General features: G+C 39.6%; 1 protein-coding gene across 3 annotated transcripts; it reads right to left on the reverse strand.

The window, feature by feature from the left end:
• Positions 1-1,742: 1,742 nt before the first annotated feature.
• SEPTIN2 (septin 2) lies at positions 1,743-22,898 on the reverse strand. 3 transcript variants are annotated; one of them, XM_059479006.1, is made up of 13 exons: positions 22,829-22,898; positions 20,507-20,539; positions 19,299-19,419; positions 16,052-16,138; positions 14,941-15,064; positions 11,194-11,328; positions 10,841-10,958; positions 9,497-9,598; positions 9,028-9,173; positions 8,298-8,381; positions 6,088-6,145; positions 4,741-4,844; positions 1,743-4,326 (listed from the first exon to the last, which is right to left on the reverse strand). In XM_059479006.1, exons 2-12 carry the CDS (start codon positions 20,513-20,515, stop codon positions 4,749-4,751), a joined length of 1,080 nt encoding a protein of 359 aa, XP_059334989.1. In that variant the 5' UTR covers positions 20,516-20,539; positions 22,829-22,898; the 3' UTR covers positions 1,743-4,326; positions 4,741-4,748. The 3 variants fall into 3 exon arrangements, with proteins under 3 accessions (XP_059334989.1, XP_059334990.1, XP_059334992.1); XM_059479007.1 differs by lacking the exon at positions 22,829-22,898 and adding an exon at positions 21,407-21,568; XM_059479009.1 differs by lacking the exons at positions 14,941-15,064; positions 16,052-16,138; positions 19,299-19,419; positions 20,507-20,539; positions 22,829-22,898 and adding an exon at positions 14,599-14,614.
• Positions 22,899-22,907: the final 9 nt, after the last annotated feature.

A 22,907-nucleotide genomic window follows, 5' to 3' on the forward strand; every position in this document is an offset into this window, starting at 1 on the left:
TTGAAGTTACAACCCACGAATCTGAACTTTATTTCTTTCAGTCTTGAGAGGATTTCCTACTAAATGCCTTCTGAATATAGTTGGGATTGGCAGCATTTGTTAATGAATGCCAAACATTCCCTTCCACTGACATCACAGGAGAGCTTTCTCCTCTGCAGCTCACTCTGAGGTCATTAGAGTGTGTATGAAGACAGAGGTGTGACTGATTCACACACAGGAGTCACACAAATGAAAAGCCTGGGAGCAAGCAGTGTCAGAGTTTGATCTAATATTCAAAATCACCTGAAAAGGGCACATCACAGGCTCTGAATGATATTTTTTCCTCATTCTTTGCTGAAGAGCCATGATAGCCAGGGAGTGAATTTGAATTACTCTCCCCAGAAAAGGGAACATTTGGGCATACAAGCCACCATCATTCTAACCAGGATAAGCAGAACCTACAAAAATGCTACCCCAAAAGTATGGATGAAGTACAAGAAAAAAGCTGGGAGCTTGCAGGATCCCAAATGGAAGGAGCAAAGAAAGGGAGAGAGTCTAGAGACAGCCATGGTGGCTGCTGCTCTGCTCTCCTCCCCCTCCCCAGAGGGTGCTCTCTAGTGATGAGAAGGGTCCACTAAATAAAAGCCAGGGCTCAGCACACTGCAAGAGGTTTCTCCTCTCTGGAGTTGCCACAGCATTCTCCTTGCAAACATTCTGTCACTTTAACAGTGACAAAAAGATCTGTACTCCTTTAGGGGTGAACTTCCAAACCGCTGTAGCAGAGAATTTCCCCAAACCTGGCCCATTTTCTCCCATGCTATGCATGCTTAGTCATCCTTGGGGGCAGATCTCTGACTGACCTCCCTAAAATCTCTGTCCTGACTCTCAACATGGTGTGGACCCCACTGAGTAGACCTGGCAGACTTAGCAACAAGAACGTGCTTTCCTTAACATACAAAGGGCATTCAAAACTCTCAAAAGCTGCTCTAACAGGCTAGAGGGAGGAAAAAGGGGTGAAAAGCTGGAGAAAATCATCCTTCCCTGTTCTCCCTGCATAACAACACTGAATACTCATCAAATGACCCTCATTGTCCTCAATGTTATCATGTCATAAAGTGGCATCCCACAGTACAGCAACAAAGCAAAAATCAAATCCTGATTGCTCTCCCTGCCCTGAAAAAACCCTCCATGAGGAGCATCTATGGCAATAAACACAGAGTTAGGCACCACACCCACGGAACAGACCAAGCAACATTGGGACTTCTCAGATACAGAAAATGCTTGGATCAAACCTGTTTCCAACCTGCTCTGGGCACATCTGTGGTTTTCTCACTGTTTTGTGCCCCACACTGGGGCTGAATTAAGGCTGTCCTGGTTTAGCAATGGTATTTCCCAATTCACTGCTCCCACTGAAACTCCAAACCAGGCTGCCAATCACTTGCTCCCTCTTCCTCTCTCTCTCTTTTCTGCATCAGGATGGAGAGGAGAACTGGAAACACAAAATGTTTTAAGAACAATTTACTGGAAACAGCAATGAGATAAGAAAAGGAACAGTAATAGCAACCATATTAAAAAACAAAAATGATACAAAAGAGAGAGAAAATGCCCACCATGGAGCCCAACCCCATCCACTGTCACGCCAACCCTGCCCTTCCTGGCTGCCCCAAAAATTAACCCTGTCCTGGCTAGAACAGGACAATATTTCAAACATACCACCACAAATTAATATTGAGTACAATAAAGAATCATAATAAACACAGAACAGCTTTTTAGCATTTTTATTACAGTTTTAGCTAATTGAAGTACACAGATTATAACAGGTTTTTGTACCAAGAACTAGTAACTTTTGCTATCAACTATAAAGCTCTGCAAATTCAAAAGTATTTTTACTCCTAATATAAAAACCATCACAACACAGTAAAAGACAAAGAATTGTGGCTAGTTCAACAAACCACCAAACAGAATTTACCTTTTGTCCCCAAGCCTTTCTGCCACTCATATTTTTTTCTTTTACCAGCAGCTTTTCTGAGAAAAGTAGTCTTGCTTTTCATGCCTTAGCACAAAACCATCCATTTCAAGACCATCTCAAGAAAAGTGAAGAACCTTCAGAGACATCAGGCACACTATGAACAACTGTCCCAAAGACTTGGGAAGATGCAGTAATTAATTACCTAAAATGGCTAATGCCAAAAACTTGGTTTTTCCCATTAAATGCCAAAGCAACATACAAAAATATTTCTCCTGTTGAATTTTTAGATCATTTTTTTGATCAATTTAGATCAAACTTTTCTTTGCTTAATAATAACATGAAATGCTTTATCCTGAACAAATATTTTAATAGATATGTAAATATTCCAAAGAAATAATTTCACAGATGGTGACCAAACAGCACTAAACAAATGGACAGTGTGCTCTTGTTCCCATGTTAAAAATAGAGAAAAAACCTTTCAACCCAATATACACAGTGAGAGTGACAAGTACAACCAGGCCCCTGTGCAGACATTTTACATTTCACAGTTTTTCTTCAAGTACAGGCTCATGGTAATAGAAATAAATAAGGTGTTGTGGAGTGTTCTCTGACAGTGCTGCTACATTACTTTGGTCCTACACCCTTTTTTGAAAAAGCAATTCAAGAATTTAGAAGCACATGTTTTTCTAACCAAGTTTTATGTGTAGAGGTTTGACAAAATGGGATTTAACTCTTCTGTGCATACAAAAAGGTTCTCATTTTCAGTTTTGTCAAAGTAAGGGAAAGTCAAATGAGTTGTGTCAAAGTTTGGAAGACAGAGCTGGACATCCCCAGCTACAATGCAGGATTTTACTTCACATTTTTAGAAAGATTCAAACATAAAACAGCAGTTTCAGGCAGGTAAAAATTTCAGCTGATATTTATATTTAATCTAGCCACTGAAGCACCACTGGAATTATACATTAGCTGCAGAAATTCTATTATTTTTTCCACAGGAACATTAACAAAATTCTAAAAGTCACAGCTGCACCTGAGCTCAAAGAGCCAAAAGAAGTTGCAATTCTATCTATTTGTTTATTAGCTGCTCAGATAAGGATGTTTTGTGATAGAACAGATGAAGAAATCTGATTGCTGGCTTTATCAGGAGCAGCAAACAACACAGGGTGTGTCACTGCTTGCCCTGTCAGCCACCACCTGGGCACTTGTGTTGATTATTGATTATTTGCTGCAAACACAACACAAGGAATGATCTGCAGCACAAGCCCAGCCAAGATAAAAAGTCTCCTTTGCTACCAGGATTAAAAAAGTGATCTTGGCCTAATAAAAGGAAACAGAGTCTCTCCTGAAGTAATACTGCTGACTCCATCCTGGAGCAAGAACTTAAAATACAGTTTGCACTGATCCTGTTAGGAACAGGTCACTTTTAAAAAGAGAAGTGTGCTCATATATATTTTTACTACATGTAACAGTTTACAATGCCCTAAAAATAGTATGAAAATACTTATTAGGAATTATAGAATTTCTTACACTTTGGATGTAGGAAACACCCATGCATAGAAAACGACTCTTTGGAGTTTACCACTTTCAACAATAAAATCAGCCTTATTCAAGTTTATTTGGCTACAATAATGCCAGAAAATAGCAGGAGTGATTTGTGATGGCCTACAAGAAACTATTCAAAATTAGCTGCAATAGAGTAATAGACTTTAGGAAAACCATAAGCCTCAAGGGTAAATCTAAAAGAAATAATGCCTGTCATGTAACATACAGTGTGCCTCTCACAGAGGCATCTCCTCTCCTTCCTTTTGCTAAGACACAAGGCATGCTTGAATTTTCATTTGATGTTCTGCAGAGGCCAAGGAAATCCTCTGCTGTGAGCAGAGACAGAGAAAGGGCTGCTGGTCTCACACACACATGTAAACACTGCAGTATTTATAAAATTAGCCTTGCAGGGGTGCAGCCTTAGTGAGGTGACTGTTACCTGGCACTGAACAAGGGATCACTGGCAGCTGCTTATTTCTAAATGGAATACAAAGTTAAAAGTAGGGAGCTAATAAGGTATATTAAAAAAATATTACTATCTACTGCTTATCAGGCTAGAAAACTTTCAATAACTATTTTGTATCCCTAAGAGGAAATTTAAAATAACCTCAAGAAAAGAAGGACTAAAAAAAATGAAAGTCAAATGTGTATAATATATAAAAATACCAACTGACTACACGTTATGAAATACATCTCACAAGGTGTTACCACAAAACAGTCCCACATTAAACTCCACAGCAAGCTCCAGATCACATGGAAGCAAGAGGCATCCTTTTGTCCTCCACCACTGCAATCCAGCTCCAGGAGGTCTCCTGTGAGTCAGGGGGTAAAATCATCTAAAAACAAGACAGGAAAAGACCATTTCAGATCAGCAGTCTTCTCACATTAAGAAACCTGAAAGAACTGCACACATTTTTATAAGTCACAAGTAAACAATGACTTCATCATGAGATTAAGAAACCTGGTTAAACTATTTCAAAGACTTCTTCCATAATTCTTACCTGGATATATTGTATTGACTTTCTGGGAAATTTTTATATGTATACACACACACCACCACACTGTTTAGTTTGACTCCAAGCCATCTAACTTTGCAAACAGCAGTTAATCTTTATAAATTAAAATTCACACTGAAACCTATGGAAACCCATTTCGTTAACATTTTTCCAAAACTTCTTAATACCAAGCACATTAGAGAGCAGCTAAAGGAGAAGCCCTTTAAGTTTATTAAGGTTATTTGAGCATCTTACCCAAGACTTTACACATGGTGCCCACTGCTGTCACCTTCTCCACTTTGCATCTGCATCTGCATCTGTGCCTGCATCCTTGCAATCATCTCCTGCATGCGGCGCAGCTGGAAGAGCAGCACAGAGGAATTCTGTAGCTCACAATAGAATTCTTCACTGTCATCACTCTAATTCTTATTTTTATTAAAGAGGGAATCACACATCTGCATTTTCTTTATCTGACAGGTAATGTACTCAGGTTATGGCATCTTCTTTTACTGCTCTGCATCACTGAAGAGGCTGGCATTTACTGACTGAAATACATAGACTTTATTATTGTACTGTGGGATGGGATTTTTAAGCATCCCTAAGTGGAAGTCTCTGATGTTACATGTATAAAAATTATGGTTCTGAAGTACTGAACAAGCATTTACACTTACTAAAGTTTATCAGAAAAAAAAAAAAAGCAGCCTGGTTATGTCTCTCCAAACTACTCCTGTATCTGTCATCAAAAAAAAATTGTCAGGATTATTCCCCAACTCCCTTGTTAGGGATGACTGGGTGGAAGCAACTATTACAGGCAAACCATCCAGTGAGACACAAGCATGACTAAACTTGGTTGAAGCTCAGTTTTAGAGTATTGCATTTTAGAGTAACAGACTATCTTAGAAGCAGCTTTTTTAATTGAAATCAATCATCTATGAGTCCCATTAACCTCTTGCTTGTGTGGTAGATTCCCATTCATCCTGCCATGTGTGATCATGTCAGACCCTTTCCCTTCTGTCATCCACTTCTCAACAAGGCTATTAATCTCATCTACCCTAGCACAGCACCTGTTTCAGGTCTCCACTTCAGTCTTTCTGCCCACATTTTGCTTTTCATTGCACTTTTTCTAGTCTTGCCTATCTATAACCTTTACAGGTTAGAGGAACAGGAAAAGCAGCATTAGAGCTACACATTGTGAATTTGTCACAGTGGCAGAATGAAAATTTCTGTTTCATTTTTTATTTCTGGCCGTTTTTACCATCTTTCTCTCTTTTGCTGCAGAGCTGAACTGACTTTGTCCCAGTCTGCAGCTGTTAACTGCAGAACCTTTACTCCCAGGAGGACGATTCTCCTTGCCCAAACTGTTTTACATCCATTGCTGATCAGTAAAATGGAATCATGTTTTACCAGATTCCACTTGTTCCAAAAAATCCTTTTCTGAGTCTCCTCCTCCTTCTGTTTTCTTAGTGAAACTTTAAATAACTTTATATTGGCATGTAACTGTTTTTCCTTGATGAATTACCAAGATCATATACATGTTTGCTCTAAAGTAGCAACAAAACAAAAATTCCCCCATTACAAGAATATAAAGTTCTGTCATCTTACTTCTGCTTCCTTCTCAAGCAGAATCTGGTCTTTATTCACTTCTTCATCTTCTATTTTCCTAAAATAATATTAATATTGTTAGAAACATAAAAACATTAAGGTTGGAAGATTTCTGAGTCCAAGCATTAACCCACTATTGTGTTAACCCACTAACATGTCCCTCAGTGTTACTGTCATATTTTCTGAAAAATCCTTTTGCCAGGATTTCTTCTCCTGGGAAGCTGAGAAGCCTCAAAAAAGAATGCAAACAATAATTATCTGATTGCTTCTCCTGTGTTTGCTGCTTTGGAATGTGGGCTGGAGATTGTTTACCAACAAGTGCTTGTTTGATTGGTTTCATGTAAATTGTTTTTACTTAATGACCAGTCACCATCAGTTGTGTTGGATTCTGAAGAGTCAATCACGAGTTTTCATTCTCATTCTTGTTAAATCTTCTGATGTATCCTTTATCTTTCTTTAGTATAGTTTTAGTATAGCATAATAAAATTAATATCATATCATAAAATATCAGCTTTCTGAGAACATGGAGTCAGATTCCTCATTTCTCACCTTGTCCTGGAGACCTCACCAACTCAACAGCCCAGTGCCACATCCACAAGCAGTTTGAACACTTCCAGGGATGGCAGCACCACCACTGCCCTTGGGCAGCCTGTGCCAGTGCCCAAACACCCTTTCTGTGGAGAAATTTCTCCTAATATCAATCTAAATCTCCCTGGTGCAACCTGAGGCTGTTTCCTGTTATGGCACCACTTGTTACTTGGGAGAAGTGACTGCCTCCCTCATACCTGGCTTTATTCAAGATTTCCTACCACTTTGCTAATGGCTTTCTCCTTCCCCATGTCACAACAGGGAGGATCTACTAATGGAGCTAATCAAGTAAGTGCCATCAAACATGCAAAGCAAATAAATTGGTGTTTGTTAAAAAGTTAACAGAGAAATACATTGTAAAAAAATCCCGTGTAAACAAAAAGAAATAAATTATTGTAAATAAATCCAGTGTAAAGAAATACATTGTAAAAAATCTGCTGTGCCCCAAAACCTCTGAGATCATTAGTGAGTACAGACAACAAACACATATTGTAAGCACTCCTGGTAGCAAAGTGCAAGCTTGAAATAAATTCACATGAAATTTACCCTCATTTACAGTAAACCTAACTATGTTCTAGTGCCATTTCAGAAATGTGAAAGGAAATGGACCACTTAACTAGAAAATATACAAAAACATGTTTTAGTTTCACATACCCAACTTAACAGCAACTTGAAATCCTCTAAAAATTGGATGACCTTAGGTCACATTACCTCTAAGGCCTTTGTACACACTTGTTGGATAAGAGGTGCCAGAACTTGGGAAGTTTGGGGATTTTACCTTGAATTTCAGAAAGCAGGATTTCAAATCAGGAGAGAAGAGGATTTTATCTTGCCTGTAGGCAGAAAACTCTAAAAGGAAAACTCTTTTTGCTGAAAACTGACCAGACATGTTACAAAATGTCTGTTAACAGCTTGATGAGGAAACTTTTGCAAAATGCCCCAAAAACCCCAAAATGTGCGATTTGGAACCCTCTAGTGGCTGTGAGAAGAGATGCAGCTGAAACACCTAAACCAGGAATCGTGCAATTTCCCACAAGAACTCCCCAACTCGTCTTTACAGACCCTGCTAATGTGTTTAAAAATGGGGTGTTTTACCCAGTTCTCTTCCCAGGAAAGCTGTGCCCTATCCAAGCCAGCTCAAAACAGGGCTAAGAGTTTGTGTCTGCTACTATTTATGTATGTCATGTTTAATAAAGCACTACAAAAAAGTTTGATCATCTCTTTTTAAAGCCTCCATCCAAATATTCTGGTTGAAAAAAACCTCCACACACTCTTTTTAAGATATCAGCTCTGATCTAATTTGCAGATTTTTTAAGGCATTTATCATAAACATCTGTCCTACTTAGGACCTTCAACATTCCAACCCAACCATGTTTAAGCCTCAGACCAAAGCACAGACCTATTCCCACAATTTCCTAACCCCACCACCATCACTACAGATTTACCAAATAGTTTTTTGTTACACTCTTTGTAAGCTGCTCAACAGAACTTGATGTTGACTGGAGTTACAAAGCTGCCTTTGGTCTACCAAATCCTAGCAATGCAATGGTAGGTGAGACACAGAGAGAGCAAAATAGAAATTCAGAAGAGGAGAAAGCAGCATGCAACCATGAGATGCCAACCTGGTGCCTCGTTTGAGCCTCTCAGAGCGGAAATTCTCATAGTGAAGATCCTGGGTCACCTCCTGAAGGTCCTGCATGTGGGTGCTGGAGGAAATAAAGTAATTAACAGATAAAACATCCTTGTGTCACATCAGTTTGCTTAAGCAACTCTGGCATTCAGCACTGGCTTGGATCAATGTGCTCAGCATGCACACCCACTTAGCATACTAATTTAAAACTGATTTCAGTTCAATTGGTGCAATAAAGGACACAGAGAGGTCACCTCAGCCCTGAGACTGCCCTGGCAGAGCTGTACTCCTGGGTGAGGCCTTTGATGAATCTGAGCAGGCAAAACAGAGTAGCATAGACCAGGAAAAAAACCAACCAGGGGGCTTTTCAGGTCTGCTCCCTTGCAAATGTACCTACTCGTAGATATATTGAAATCAGCACAACTTGTTTTATGTTCAGGGGATTTAAGCAGCAAAACAACACTGCATTGGATAAAAGAAGCACACAAATCACTATTTTCACAGAATCACTGAGTAATTCAGATCAGAGAGGACCTGTGAGTCCTGTGTGGTCCAACCTCTGACTAGGCCTAGCTCAGCTAGGTCAAGGCTGCTCATGGCCTTCTCCACACAAATTCTGGATGTCCCGGCATTACACAACTGCTGCAAAGCCCCAGTGCAGTGCTTGATTATCTTGGTGATTGTTTTCTAAACTCCCATGTAACTGGAATGTTCTCACTTACATTAACATGGTCCTCAGCTTCAGGAAGTCATTATGCTCTGGATTCTCCACTTCAACTACACCCCACGGGTAGAGCCGACCTCGGACTTTTTTGCCTTTTGCTTCAATGAGTTGATTGGACCCCACTACACAAAATGGAATGCTGGCCTGAAAGCCAAAAGTGCAACAATTACTTACAATAAACCAGGACAAACAACTCCAAGAACAACTCTTGTTCTGCCCAGCACTGCATATTATGGTAATAAGTTCATAATTATTTTAAATTAAAGGTGTAAAATAAATAAAAGGAACTGCTGCCACCATTTTCCAAGCTAGGGAAGCCTGGGCAGAGACACTTCAGGTGTCTCATTTCTGGGTGAACCTGAGTGACTCACTCCAGGTTGCATTGCAGCTCCTGTCCTAAAGCCATCTGAGCAGTCTGAAAAAATACAATATATTATCCATGTATATAATTATTAAACCAGTCACACCTTCAGGAGTCTGGTCTGCTCCTTAAAATCTTCATCCTCATCTGATTCAGCATCAGGCAGGTGATAAATCTTGATGCCATGCTCTTCTATTTCATCCAGAATCTGAGATATGCAATAAAAGAAATAGATATAATGTACATGGAGAATCAGTACTTTTAAATCCTAATATAAAATTACTTAATACACAGGCTCTTAAGAAATCTGGATTTATCTTATTGATCCAAATTGCTCAGCAGGGATTTGTTTTTAAATACTATATTTATTCATGATATTCAACAATTGCTTGCCATGGACTTTCATACAAACAACAGTGTCCACAAAACCACCATTCTTTGTGAAAGCTGTGCTTTGTTAAACCTTTGCAATTTTTTTTTTAATAATAATAAAGGTGTTGACAAAGAAATTATACTTGCTTTCTACAGCTTAACCTCCTTGCTCTTACATCTGAATTGCTACTTGGGGGGTAGGGGTGGGAGTGTTTGAAAAACTGAGATATAGACACTACAAATACTTTTTTCTTCATGATTGACAGTAATGGTACCCACACCAGGAATCCATCTACCATAGACCACAAATTTTGCTCTTTAAAAAATAATAATCTTTACTTCTGCAGAATTCTAGCACTCTAAACATACCTACTAGAGTATACTATATATAAAGTCTTCATTTTTATTCCAGAATAACTGACAAAATCATAGTTTTCAATGCAAGAGCTAAGACTGGAGCATGCCTTTGACAAGGTAATTCTAACACTTCTTTCTGAACTTCATAGCTGTTCTTAGCTCATGATGGTTTGCTGAATCCCACCTCCTCCCAGCAAATACAGCATCAAGCCCTGCATGACTGGATGTGTTAAGAGGTCTTGCCTCTGGAAGACAGAGCTGGAATGATTTAGAAGGAGTGACAAAAGGGAAGAAAAACAGCCTCACAACCAGAAACATCTCTGAAAAATCCCATTTTTTAACCATCAGAATTCTGACTGGGGAAAAAACCCATGTGCACATTATAAATGCAGATACTATCTCTGCTTTAGGATTGATTAAACAGGTAACTGAGCAATTACCATCAGCAAATGTATTTAAATATTTTTCCAAAGTTTCAAAATTCACTCAATCTAACTGTAAACATAGCCAGATTACCATTTTACAAACAACATTTGAAGCACAGTTTCTCATTTAAATACATAACAAAATATTTTACAGGATATCAAACTACATATTAAGTGATGCTACACTGTGCATGAGATTCTATTTCCCTCAGCTAGGACAGAGCAAGGTTAATGAGAATGCCCACACTGCCACAACCAAAGCACAGCACATTTCTGCAAGCCAGAAAAACACTCACCCTTTTCTTTAGTCTCTCTCTCTCCTTCAGAGAAAGTGTATCAGCTTTTGCAATCACTGGTACAATATTTACTTTGTTGTGTATGGCCTTCATAAACTCAACATCCAGAGGCTTAAGGCTAAAATTAAAATATGAAAAATTTTTATTTATTTTTTACTCTAAATTACCAATTTATTTTCATTCCAACAGAAATATCTCTCTTTACACAGAGAGAAAGAACACAGCCAATTAATGTTAGCAGTTATAGTAGTTGCTTAAGTAATGGCAACCTGATTCTGAAAATTTAAGTCACCAGGCACAAACCAACTCTCTAAAATAAAATAATGTAAAAAAAATGACAGAGAAACACCTACCCATGACCAAATGGAGAAATGAAGTAGAAACAGCAATGAACTCGATTATCTATGATATGCCTTCTGTTCAATCCACTCTCATCGTGCAGGTATCGCTCAAACTGCTCATCAATGTAAGAGATTATGGTCTTAAAGCTGGAAAACAAACACAGATTTGAGGAATCACCAAATGGCCCTCAACTTTAGGACTCTTTCAAAGATAATAATAAACTACTAAGATACCCTGCTGGTCAACCAATCTTCTGTTGGACAAAAATTCATTTACTCATTCTATAGAACAGGGAAAATAGAAAAACACATCTTAAACTTTTATTGGAATTCTAGAATAACAAAGAATAATAACAATAATTATAATTGCTGTTGTAAAAATTGTTGTAAAAATATAATATAATAATAATAACAAGCAATGCATATTACATATATATGTATATAAAGATAATATATACATAACCCAACTTCAGTTCTACAACAAATTTCTCTTGGGTTAGTGTTTATATCTTGATTAGCATTAACTACACATTTTCAAGATATTTTATGGTTCTTGTTGCAAACTGGTTTAAAATCATAAATGGTTTGTTTTGGAAGGGACCTTTAAAGATCACCTATTTCCAAGCTATTGTCATGGGCAGGGACACCCTCCATTAGTCCAGGGTTCTCTTGAGCACTTTCAGGGATGGGGCAGCCACAGCTCCTCTGGGCAACTGTGCCAGGGGCCTCAACACCATCACTGGAAAAAAGTCTCTGCTACATCCAACCTAAATCTACTCTCTGTTTCAAACCATTGTCCCTTGCTCCTCTACTACAGGCCTTGGTATTAAGTCTCTGTCCATATTTCCTGTGAGCCCCTTTGATATATTTCAAGTCCTCAGTAAGGTTTCCCTGGATCTTTTTCTCAGATGGAACCCCAACTCTCCCAGCCTCCTCTCCTTACTGCTGTTTTAGCCCTTGGATCACTTTTGTGGTTCTCCTGTGCACCTGCCCCACCAGGTCCATGTCTGCCTTGTGTTAGAGCCCAGAGCTGGATGCAGATCTCACAGGAGTGCGGCAGAACTCCCTCCCTCAGCCTGGGACACTAATGGCTTTCAGGGACTGCCTGCTCATACCCAACTTTTTTTTATCCACCAGTGTCCTGATTCTGGCCCAGATCTACAGGAGGGGACAACTCCAGAGAGGAACAACTTATTGCAGTGTGCTGAGCCCTGGCTTTTATTTACTGGACACTGTTCATCACTAGAGAGCAGCCTCAGGCAAGGAGGAGGAAAGCAGAGCAACAGGCACCAAGGCATTCCAACTACAACTGAACCACTGCCACAACCTGTGCCACAAACAGCTGCCCCTACACTGAAGAAGAAATCCAAGACCAAATCAGTTTGCCTAGTGAAGGATGAAGAGGAAGCAGGAGGAAGAGGCAGGGCCAGAGATGATCACCCAATTGCTATACTTGGTGAAAAGATTTCAGCTGCCATTTGGGGGACACCCTGGCAACCTGGCTGCTCTGGCACCAGGACATGGTGGCCCACCACATGGAATCAGATCATAGGGAAGCCAAGGAACTGGGATCCCTGTCCTGGGATGTGGGCATTGACAAGGGGATTGGGAAGAGGACAGAAACTCTCAGCTCTGGTGGTGACTTCTGTCAAGTGTGAGGGAAAGGTATTTTCTCAAGGATGATCTAATGGTGTGACCAGGCAGGTGCAAGGCCATGGAGGAAGGTATCCAGTACCTGAGAGAACTGGCTGTGCTGGAGGCAATCTCTAGGGGTCCAAATAACTATCAGTCCCCTGTAGATCCAGATGAGGTGCTCTGTACACAACCCATGAGGCAGAAGTTTGTACAGAGCACACCACTGTTGTATGTCAACTTGTTGGCACTGTTATCAATGAAAGAAGGAGAGCAAACAGTGCTTCAGGTGACCCAGCTCTGGCAACATGAATATTACTTTTTTTCTTCCCTACCAACCTGCACCTCAGCTGTGGAAACACTGTCCAAGATTAAGAATAGATTTGAAAAACTAGAGAGGAAATGTTCCATACTCCACCAGTATGGGCCAGTCCCTGCTGCTGGGAGCAAACCCCCCCATCCTCAGGACACAGGATGTACACCATGTGGTAACCTGTGGTTTTACCTACATGGCCACAGAAAAGACATCAGGAAGTGGGATGGAAAACCCAGCACTGCCTCAGCAGCAGGGGGGCAGGAGCTGACAGGAAGCACAACCACCACAGGAAATTCTTCAAGCATAAATGCAGCTCCAGCTTCCAGTGGGCAGGTCCTCAGACACAATAGAAGGGCTGATGTTACTCCTGAAGTGTAAGGCTTCAGAACACTTGCAGTACATTGATGGCATCATCATGTGGGGAAACATGGCAGAGGAAGTTTTTGAGCAAGGGGAGAAGACAATCCAGGTCTTTCTGAAGGTTGGTTTTGCCATAAAACAAAGTGAGGTCAAGGGACCAGCTCAGGAAATCCAGTTCTTAAGAGTAAAAAGGCAAAATAGGCATTGTCAGACTCCAGTGGATGTGGTGAACAAAACAGCAGCTCTGTCCCCAGTGAGCAGCAGGAATGAAGCTCAGGCTGTCCCAGGTGCTGTGGGATTTTGTAAGGTGCATATTGCAGAGTACAGTCAGATTGCAGGGCCGCTCTATCATGTGACCCAGAAGAAGAATGATTTCAAGTGGGGTCCTGACCATCAACAAGCTTTTGAACAAATGAAACATGAGATTGTTCATGCAGTAGCCCTTGGGCTCACAGGACAGGACATGTGGGCTTGAAGCTGAATTTCACTTCATTGAGCAATTTAATTTCCAAAATTATGGGGAAAGGCAGAAGTTGCCTTGAGGTTCAGGGGTTTGAGAGATGTGGGAAAAGGAATTACCACTGAAAACTGATTTGACCTCAAGATTAGTTCTCAGTATTTACTATAATGTAAATTTGTAAAAAGAAAAAAAAAACCTAAACAAACAAACAATGAAAATCTAAGTTGATGAAAAGCATTTAAAAATTAGGCACAGAATCTGAAAAATGAATGTGACAAGTGAATGTTGACAAGATCTAGGGGAGAGTTTTTGCTTGCACTGAAGAGTAAGTGATTTACTTTCCTAGAGTATTATTGAGAATCAAGGTCACTGTTCACTTAAAGCTCTTTCAAGCAAAATGGAAGTTAACAAAGAAATAAAAAGTATTACAAAATTGATTTCAAGTTGTGTCAAAGTTATGCTGCCTCTTCACACGTATTGGAATTCATTCATAACACCAAGATTAAGCTTCTTCAAAATAAGAAAACAAAAAATCCCACCTCAAATTGAGCATTTCACAAGCACACAGCACACTCCCACCCCCCAGGGGAGATAAGAAATCCATGTTATTCTCCATAGGCAGATGAAGAGATGCTGTGTGTGCACGTACCAGTCCCGGCAGTTGATGGCATAATCAAACTTCTTCAAAATTAGAAAACAAAAAATCCCACCTCAAACTGAGCGTTTCACAGGCACACAGCACACTCCCACCCCCCAGGGGAGATAAGAAATCCATGTTATTCTCCATAGGCAGATGAAGAGATGCTGTGTGTGCACGTACCAGTCCCGGCAGTTGATGGCATAATCAAACTTCTTCAAAATTAGAAAACAAAAAATCCCACCTCAAACTGAGCGTTTCACAGGCACACAGCACACTCCCACCCCCCAGGGGAGATAAGAAATCCATGTTATTCTCCACAGATGGATGAAGAGATGCTGTGTGTGCACGTACCAGTCCCGGCAGTTGATGGCATCCCCGTAGCCCGGGGTATCCACAACCGTCAGGCGCAGCTTCACCCCCCTCTCCTCAATTTCCACTGTGGAGGCCTCAATCTGCACTGTGCGCTCAATCTTATCTGAAAAACAGCAAACTGCATCCTGCACAGCCCAGCCCGACACCACGGCACCCTGAGATCAGCTCCAAAAATCAACTGGCAGAGAAAACAGCAAAAATATTATTCTATCCATTGCATTCTAAGGCCTGATTACAAAAAGGCTCAGCACATAAATTCCTTCAGCGTTATTAGAGGGCTGAGTATGAGATTCCATAATTTTCTTGAAAATAACATAGAAATTAAGGCAAAAGGAACTGAGACAAAACCATCAGTAATGGGAGAACAATATAAAATTATATGTAATGGATTTTTTCTTAAGGCTGGAAGTAATAAGTAGCATCAGCTAACATGATAAAATTTCACAACATTAACACAAATTCCTACGTGTTACAACATTAACACAAATTTCTATGTGTTAATACAAATACATATCATTTCCCCTCTATTTCTATTTTACAAGAGACAAGAAACAACTGTTGATCTATATAAAGCCATTCATTCAACAGGCAGCAAAAAGACAAAAATTGCATCTTTTATCTTATTACAATGTTCTCTTTTGCTGGATTATTTCATACCTTGATAACAACAAAAATAGGACAAGAAGATGAAGAATAGGAAGTGAAATTCTCATTCACTAAATATCAATCTAAAGTAAATGAAATAAGGTGCAAACAGGCATAAACAATTCATATGTTTGCAAATGCAACAGATTAAAAACTAAATAAATTCTCTGATTGTTTTAGTTGATTGCTTATCTTAGTGTGAGACAAAGAATGTTTTTAAGCAAAAGAAGGGATAAAATTTCTAGGTGTTAATACAAATACAAAGACTAAATAACAAAAACCTGATGGACATCCTGGGTGCAGAGGAAAATGGTTTTATATAACAGCTCAAAGTGTCAGGAAATGCATTAGAAACTACAGGAGCTGGAAATCACTGCTGGCTTTTACCACAACTCAAAGATAAATGCATTCAACTCCAAAAACCATTGAGCAAAGATGTATTTACCAGCAGCTCCTGGGATTATCCTTTCTGGGTAGAGATCTGTCAGGAAGAGGCTGTTTATTAATGTAGATTTTCCTAATCCAGATTCACCTGTGATTCAATAGAAAGATAAATTCAAAATATTTACATAAATAATTTCAAGAGTATCTGACAGTATTATCTGACTATAGATTTTTTCATATTTCTTTCACAGTAAGAATTTACATATTTTTAATTTTGGATTAGCCAAGTTTACACAAAAAGGTTGAAAAACAATTTTTACATCTTGGCTTTGTAATGCACTTTCCCAGAGCTCTCACTGATGATCTGTAATTAATGCTGCTAGACAAGTGGAGTTGTGACCCATTTAGATTTAAGATTTCCCATTTCATGTCTCCTGATTTCTTAAGACAAGCTTTTCTGTTATCAGTCCAGAATGTGAAATATCATACCCAGTGAGAAGCTCTATCCTGTCAAGGCTTTATCATCAATTTAAACAATGAAAAATCCATTGCTGAACTTCTGTACAGCCAGGCAACATAAAATAGGATTTATTTCTGTTTTTTAAGCCAGCATGGCAAACAAGAATTCAAAGCAAGAGGAATGTGGCCACTGAGCAATTTTATATGAACTAGAGGATTACCAAATTGTACTCTAAGTATATTTTTGTTCTAGAGATACTGATGGCCATGAGGAAAATTCAGACTCATTAGATATCAAGATTTTAATCAAAACAAATGTTTATAGCATAAAAAAGAGTAGCAAATTGAAATGCTCAGTACTTGAGTTTACTGAAGAGATATTTTTCTAGAATTTTAGTTTTATTTCAGCTGTTAATAGGATTAAATTTAAAAAAAAATTAAAAATTATGGGCCACAGAATGTCTGAGTAACACTGCAATATGAATCAGACAAAAATATCTGAAAAAAAACCAAAAAAAAAAGACAGAAATTGTTTTGAAATTAAATAAGAGTTGTCAGTTTTAATGCCTCACAGAATGCAGTTTTGAAGATCAGATTGTGCCAGTGCAGCCTGCACCAGTGAAGGTGACACACACCCAGAGTAACTCAGCAGTCACATGGAATTATTTCAGCAAAAGTATGATTTCATCCAGTGCCACATTCCACTGTCTCAGTAAGGGTAAATATTACACATAAATCAGTTTTCATAGTCACTGTCAATGATTATGTTGGCTACAATAGTTAAGTGACGTTTAAGTGAAATAACGATTTAGATGAAGTCATAGCTTAATAATGAGAATGCACATAAAAATAAACACAAGTGACTGGGATTTCTTTGGGAGCAACACAGCCAAGCAGCCAAATTCTTATAAACTCCAGCTCATATTTTCAGACACCACAGTAAACAATAGCAGGGGAAAAAACATAACCAAAAGCTGTGTAAAAAAGCAAAATCATTGATTAGGATTCTGTCAGCACAGGCAGCTTGTAAAGTATTATCCTGCTCAGAAATGAAGGAGGATGGCAACTTAATGAAAAATGAGAGTTCAGAACAGGCACTGTGACACAGCCCAGAAAAGAACATACTTAAACTCTATGCATATTTGAAGAGAAAGCATTCACATTCCAAACTGTTGAAATAACCAACAATTTAAAGCACAGTTTATTTTATCTTACATCAGCTGCCTCCCTCTGCTAGTGTGGCTTAAATACCACTCCAAATTTTCAATGAAATTATTTTTTTCCAAGTCCTCTTCCTTTAGTTTTCATTTACCCCTTAAAATATTGGCAGGCAACAACAGTAAAGTTCCACTTCACTCCAACATGGGTGGATTCATTCTCTTTCTGTTACTCTTACACCACATCATTTCCCCTCTATTTCTATTTTACAAGAGACAAGAAACAACTGTTGGTCACTATAATTTTACATTGCTCTCTTCCAGAACTGTTTTACGTGGCAGAATTTGCAATTAGAATTCAAACAGATCTGGAAGTTTGGAGGAAGCAGATCTTTTCTTTCCCAAAACTTTTCACACTTTTAGGATCACTGAACAGTAAATTCTGAAGAGTCAGAGTAGACAGAATAATTTGAAGCAGCTACTTACAGTTTGGTTTTACTCTTGGATTTTATGAGATATTCTTTATGGTATCAACCAAATCAAAACCAGTGAAACATACAGTAAAAAACTACAATAAAATTATAGGAACACAAAGATAAGGGCAAACTCTGTACAACACTGAAGAACAAAATACAGAAGTAGGACAAAAGCAGTGCTTGGGCTGTCATTTGGCAAAACTAATGAAAGGTTTGAGGACAGGCTCTCCCTGTAACTACTGAAATCCAAAACCATTATGAAGTCAAACACCTCCTATCATCATCACTATCTCACCTCTCCTGCTCATTCCCACTGTGATCTCTCTTAGGCAAATCTAGCACATAAATGGGATTTATTTCTTGTGGGGCCAGGTAATGAAGAGCCTAATTCTATTAGGGTACTTTTTGTAAAAGCCTATTTAAAAGCAAGAATTACAGAGTTCAAACACCAAAACTCACAAATTATGGCTCACAGAGAGACAGAGAAAACACCCAAGTCTATTTGAATTGGGAGTCTGTTTAATTTTCAAGAATAATTTTCAACCCATTTCTCAAATGATCAAGGTATTTCTGCAGACATCAGATTTTTTATCAACACTCCCAGATTTTTTATCACGACTCCCAATGAATTATCAAATAGAATAACACTTTAGGTTACAGCTGCTAACATAAAATCATGATTAAATTAAAAAATAACAGTTCACACCAAAACCAACTGATCCAATTCTCAGTCTTGCTCACTCTTACAAGAGTATTTGGAAGGTTGAAAAGACTAGAGGTCAGATTGTTTTGAACTAAAGAAGTATAAACAACATTTTAAATAGAATGGCCTGCTTAATACAAGTCTCTTAATCAAAACACACAAATGAACTAAGACAGTATTCAAATGCAAAACCAGTTTTAAATTATATTTGAAATGGAGTGCTGGAATCCTGTAAGACAGGGCAGAAGGAAGGAAGGAAGGAATGGTTGCTGGAGTGCACAATAAACTTTCTTCACCCACAAACAAACTTATTAATGTATTCAAGCATAGTTTTAATGTGGTAAACAACTGCTGCAAGAATCAACAAAATATAAAAGAAAGCTAAATGCAACAGTAAAGCAAAGTTTTGATGCAAGCTGAAGCCTTAGAATAGTGTAAGTAACATTTGTTTTAACTTCAAATTCCCTGTGAGCAGCTACTAATTGTGAGAAAAACTACAAAATGTTTCCTTACCAACCACCATCAGAGTAAATTCAAACCCCTTTTTCACAGACTTTCGGTGAACCTGGTTGGGAAGGTTTGCAAATCCAACATAGCCAGGAGTTTCTGGATTGGTGAACTGAGCAGGCTGTTGCTACAAATGAAATTTTAAAAAAATAAAATAAGACTATAATAAGCAACCAGTCAAGATTTAGAAGTTTGTATAACTGCTTTCCTAACTTAACTCAAAAGGTTTGAAGCTATGGGACAGAGAGGAAACTACTCAGAGGTTCCTAATACTCAATGGTCTCACAGAGAAGTGCAGAGCAACTACACTGACCTAGAGCTTAAAAAACAAAACTTCACTTGTTCAGATATCCAGCCAAGATCACTTTATGTGAAACAGAACCAAAATCCCAAATAATTATTTATCAAAGCATGACAAAGTATGAATTGTGGGCACTAATAACTTTTTGAACAGGCTTCACACACAGTTAAAATAAAATAGTTTTCTATGGATTGAATAAAAAGATGACCATTCCTGATCCATTTTTAGCACATCCAAAGCAAAACCCTGAGCAAGCTGTGAAGTGAAAGCCATTGGCTGGAGGTGCTCTTCAGAGCTCTCTGCAGGTGTGGGGAAGGGGAATTTACACAATAGAATGCTCACTCTGCTATAGATATGGCAGAGAAATCTTTACATCTCTTAGTTCCCTCTTCAAACACATCACTCAAACACCCTTTATCACTCATTTCTCTCCAATAAACCAACATGGGTGTTTTACCCATCACAGCAAATGCTAGGAGCCAAGAATGAGATGAATCCCAGCATGACAACAATATTTTAGGTTATAATACTTTAAATGAAGGGTTTTATTGGAAAACCAGTTGATTCTATCAGTAAAGAAAGAAATTAAACCTAAACCACCATTTTCTTAAATGATTACAGAAAGGCAGTTTCAGTGAAGATGCACCAGGGAATTTTTATCCAACTCTGACCAAAATGAAATCCTTCCAAGAGTTTTAGTTAACTGCAGAGATTTATATTTGTATGAAACTACTTTAATCTATGTCTTACATCCCTGATCTTTCAATATTGTGTCTCCCATAGACAGGAAATTTTGAATACCCTTCATCATCAAACAGATGCAAGTTGCACAATTTGTCATTGAGGATTAATATTTCAAAACAAAAAATGTATTTCCCATTGTTGCATTGGAAGACAGAAATGTTGTTCTTACCTTGGACATTTTTAGGCAAGGACAGGAAAAAATCTGAAAAAATAATAATGTTTATCAGCTTATTAAAAGTTGTATGAGGAAAAAACTCACCTACAAACCAGTGTAATATTTGCTGTTGCACAATAAATGAAAAAAGGAGCATCCCTGACTGGCTGTCCAGACTCTGAAACAGTGTCAGATTCTTCACAGGGCACAAGTATTTGACTTTTCTGTACTAACAAGGGGCAGAATTTTCAGCTACAATTGCTCCTATAAATGCAGTCAGACAAGAAATTCAACCAGCATGAATGAGGGGTGCTGAAGGCAGCAGATGTGTGACAAACCATTCTGAAGCCCTCAAAGTCCACATCCTTTCTGAAAACTCACCAAACCAAACACCTTGCTAAAAACACCTTGCTCTTTACAGAAGTTTCTTCAAAGCCAAAAAAACACAAAACCCTAACTCATGTATTATTTTTCTTTTCAAGCCTCTTTATCCTCAACATTTCCATCCATGCTTGAGTGTTTTGTAAAGAGCTCACAGCTTCAAAATGAAACTTTTTCTCTTTTTCTCTTCCTCTTTTATCTAGATGCTTGCAAACTCAGTCATTCTACCTCCTGTTTACCAGTATAAAACTTTCATATTTAGCTGTATGTGAAATATAAAACAGGCACAAAAAATGTTTAAAGATATCTTATCTAACACTTCTGTGCAAAAAAATCTCTTAACAAAGCCTCACCAACCACTAGCTTGCATGATTTCAGGAGAACATGTGATTTACTGTGGCAACATAAAAATGCCTGCATATGCTGGATCTGCAAGTGATAAAAGCTCAATTCCCCTTTCCAGTCCCTCCCCTGGCTCACCCTCTTACCACAAGGTATCAGTTCCCACTCCCAAAGCTCTCAGCCACCTCTTACCTAGCTCACTCACACTTTATTTCCATGGATTTGAAATTATCACTAATAATTCTTTCCATCTTCCAAGCAGATTTTGTCAGCAAGCTCAATTTGTGTGAAATTACACCAAACTGCTTCAGTTTGCAGCATCCTTCAGTCTGCTTCTCCCAGCAAAGAGACATCCTGGAACCAAAACAAACTGCCCAGTGTTAGACAGCAGAACCCCAACTTTTTGTGCCAGGCACAAGGTAAAGTTGTTTCAGTGTGGGGATGATTTCCAAGATTTTCTTCTCAAAGCTACCATATAGTATGTTTACACGATTTTAACCTCATTTGCGTTTGATGGGAGTTACAGACTGAAGATGTTAAACTTTGAAGTAGTTTGGTGTCCTTTCTCATGAAGCCCAATTTGCTGAGAAAAATCTGGCACCCAGGTTACTGGCAGGAAATAAAAACTGAATAACATGGTTCTCAAGTGAAATTGCAAGATAAAAATAAAATCTAGTATCTACAATATCTGCATTTCAGTCCACAGAACAATCTATGACTTGTGATGTATTCAGCTAGTGAAGAACTTGAGCCTGTTATCATGTGAGATTGCTCTGATAGCAACTCTTCCTTCCAACAGTGTTTCCTGCCCAGTGATGTCATTGATTCCTGCTTAAGCATTCTCCATGAGAGGTTTTCAAAGCCAAACAAAACCAGATCCTGCTGGAACACAGAGGAACATTCTTTTAATTTGTGAGACTTGTCTGTCACCCAACTATTTCTCAGAGGAGGGCTAAGAGACGAGGAAAGTTTCTCACAGCTACTGAGGAAACGAAGCAGCGAGCAGAGTTATGCAGACAGCTACAGCTACGTTATGTTTTAACACAGAGAACAAGCACAGAAACTTTTCAGGAATGGTGTTTCCCACAGCGTTCCCGCCAGGTCTGAGCGCTCCCACACAGGCGGGAGCACAGCCGAACCCGAAGGCCAAGGCCCGCAGAGCCGAGCCCAGGGCAGCGCACGGGGGGCTGCGGGCTGACATCGGGGTTCGGGTGCATGGAAGCAGCCCAGACTTTCTCGGGAGCTGGTCGGACATGATCCTTACCCTCCGGTCTCTACAGCGCGGTAGAGTTTTCTATGAGAGCACGTTCAGAAGGGACTGTCGGACTGTCTTGCCCGCCGTGGGAGGGGCGCCCGCCCGGGGGTCCCATGGCGGCCACACGAGCACCAAGTCCCGCGCTGGGAGGGCGCCAGGGCGCCTCACACCTCCCAAGCACCGCCCGCAGCGCGCATCGTCCCGCTCCCTCCTCGCCATCACCCCATCTCAACCGAACCCCTCACGTTCAGGGGTCCGTCTAGAAAAGACAGAGCCCTTCGCAGCGCTGCTGCCCGCCGTGCCCCCTCACGCCCGGTGGGACCCCGCGCTCCCGGGGCGGGGCAGGGTCCCTCCCTCACCTCAGCGCGTCCCGCAGCCGCCGACCCCGAGCTCCGCTCCCGCGCGCGCAGGGCCGGCCGAGGGGGCGGGGCCGCCACG

This window comes from Ammospiza nelsoni, chromosome 10 (genome assembly GCF_027579445.1).
Source record: "Ammospiza nelsoni isolate bAmmNel1 chromosome 10, bAmmNel1.pri, whole genome shotgun sequence".
Classification (NCBI taxonomy): Eukaryota; Metazoa; Chordata; class Aves; order Passeriformes; family Passerellidae; genus Ammospiza; species Ammospiza nelsoni.

What these genes read in the sequence shown, in the direction of transcription:
- SEPTIN2 (XM_059479006.1), bottom strand. An exon ending in ATTTACTCTGATGGTGGTTG is followed by an intron (nt 16,139 to 19,298) that starts GTAAGGAAACAT and finishes ATTGAATCACAG; the next exon opens with GTGAATCTGGATTAGGAAAA. An exon ending in ATTTCTCCATTTGGTCATGG is followed by an intron (nt 10,959 to 11,193) that starts GTAGGTGTTTCT and finishes TTTTAATTTTAG; the next exon opens with CCTTAAGCCTCTGGATGTTG.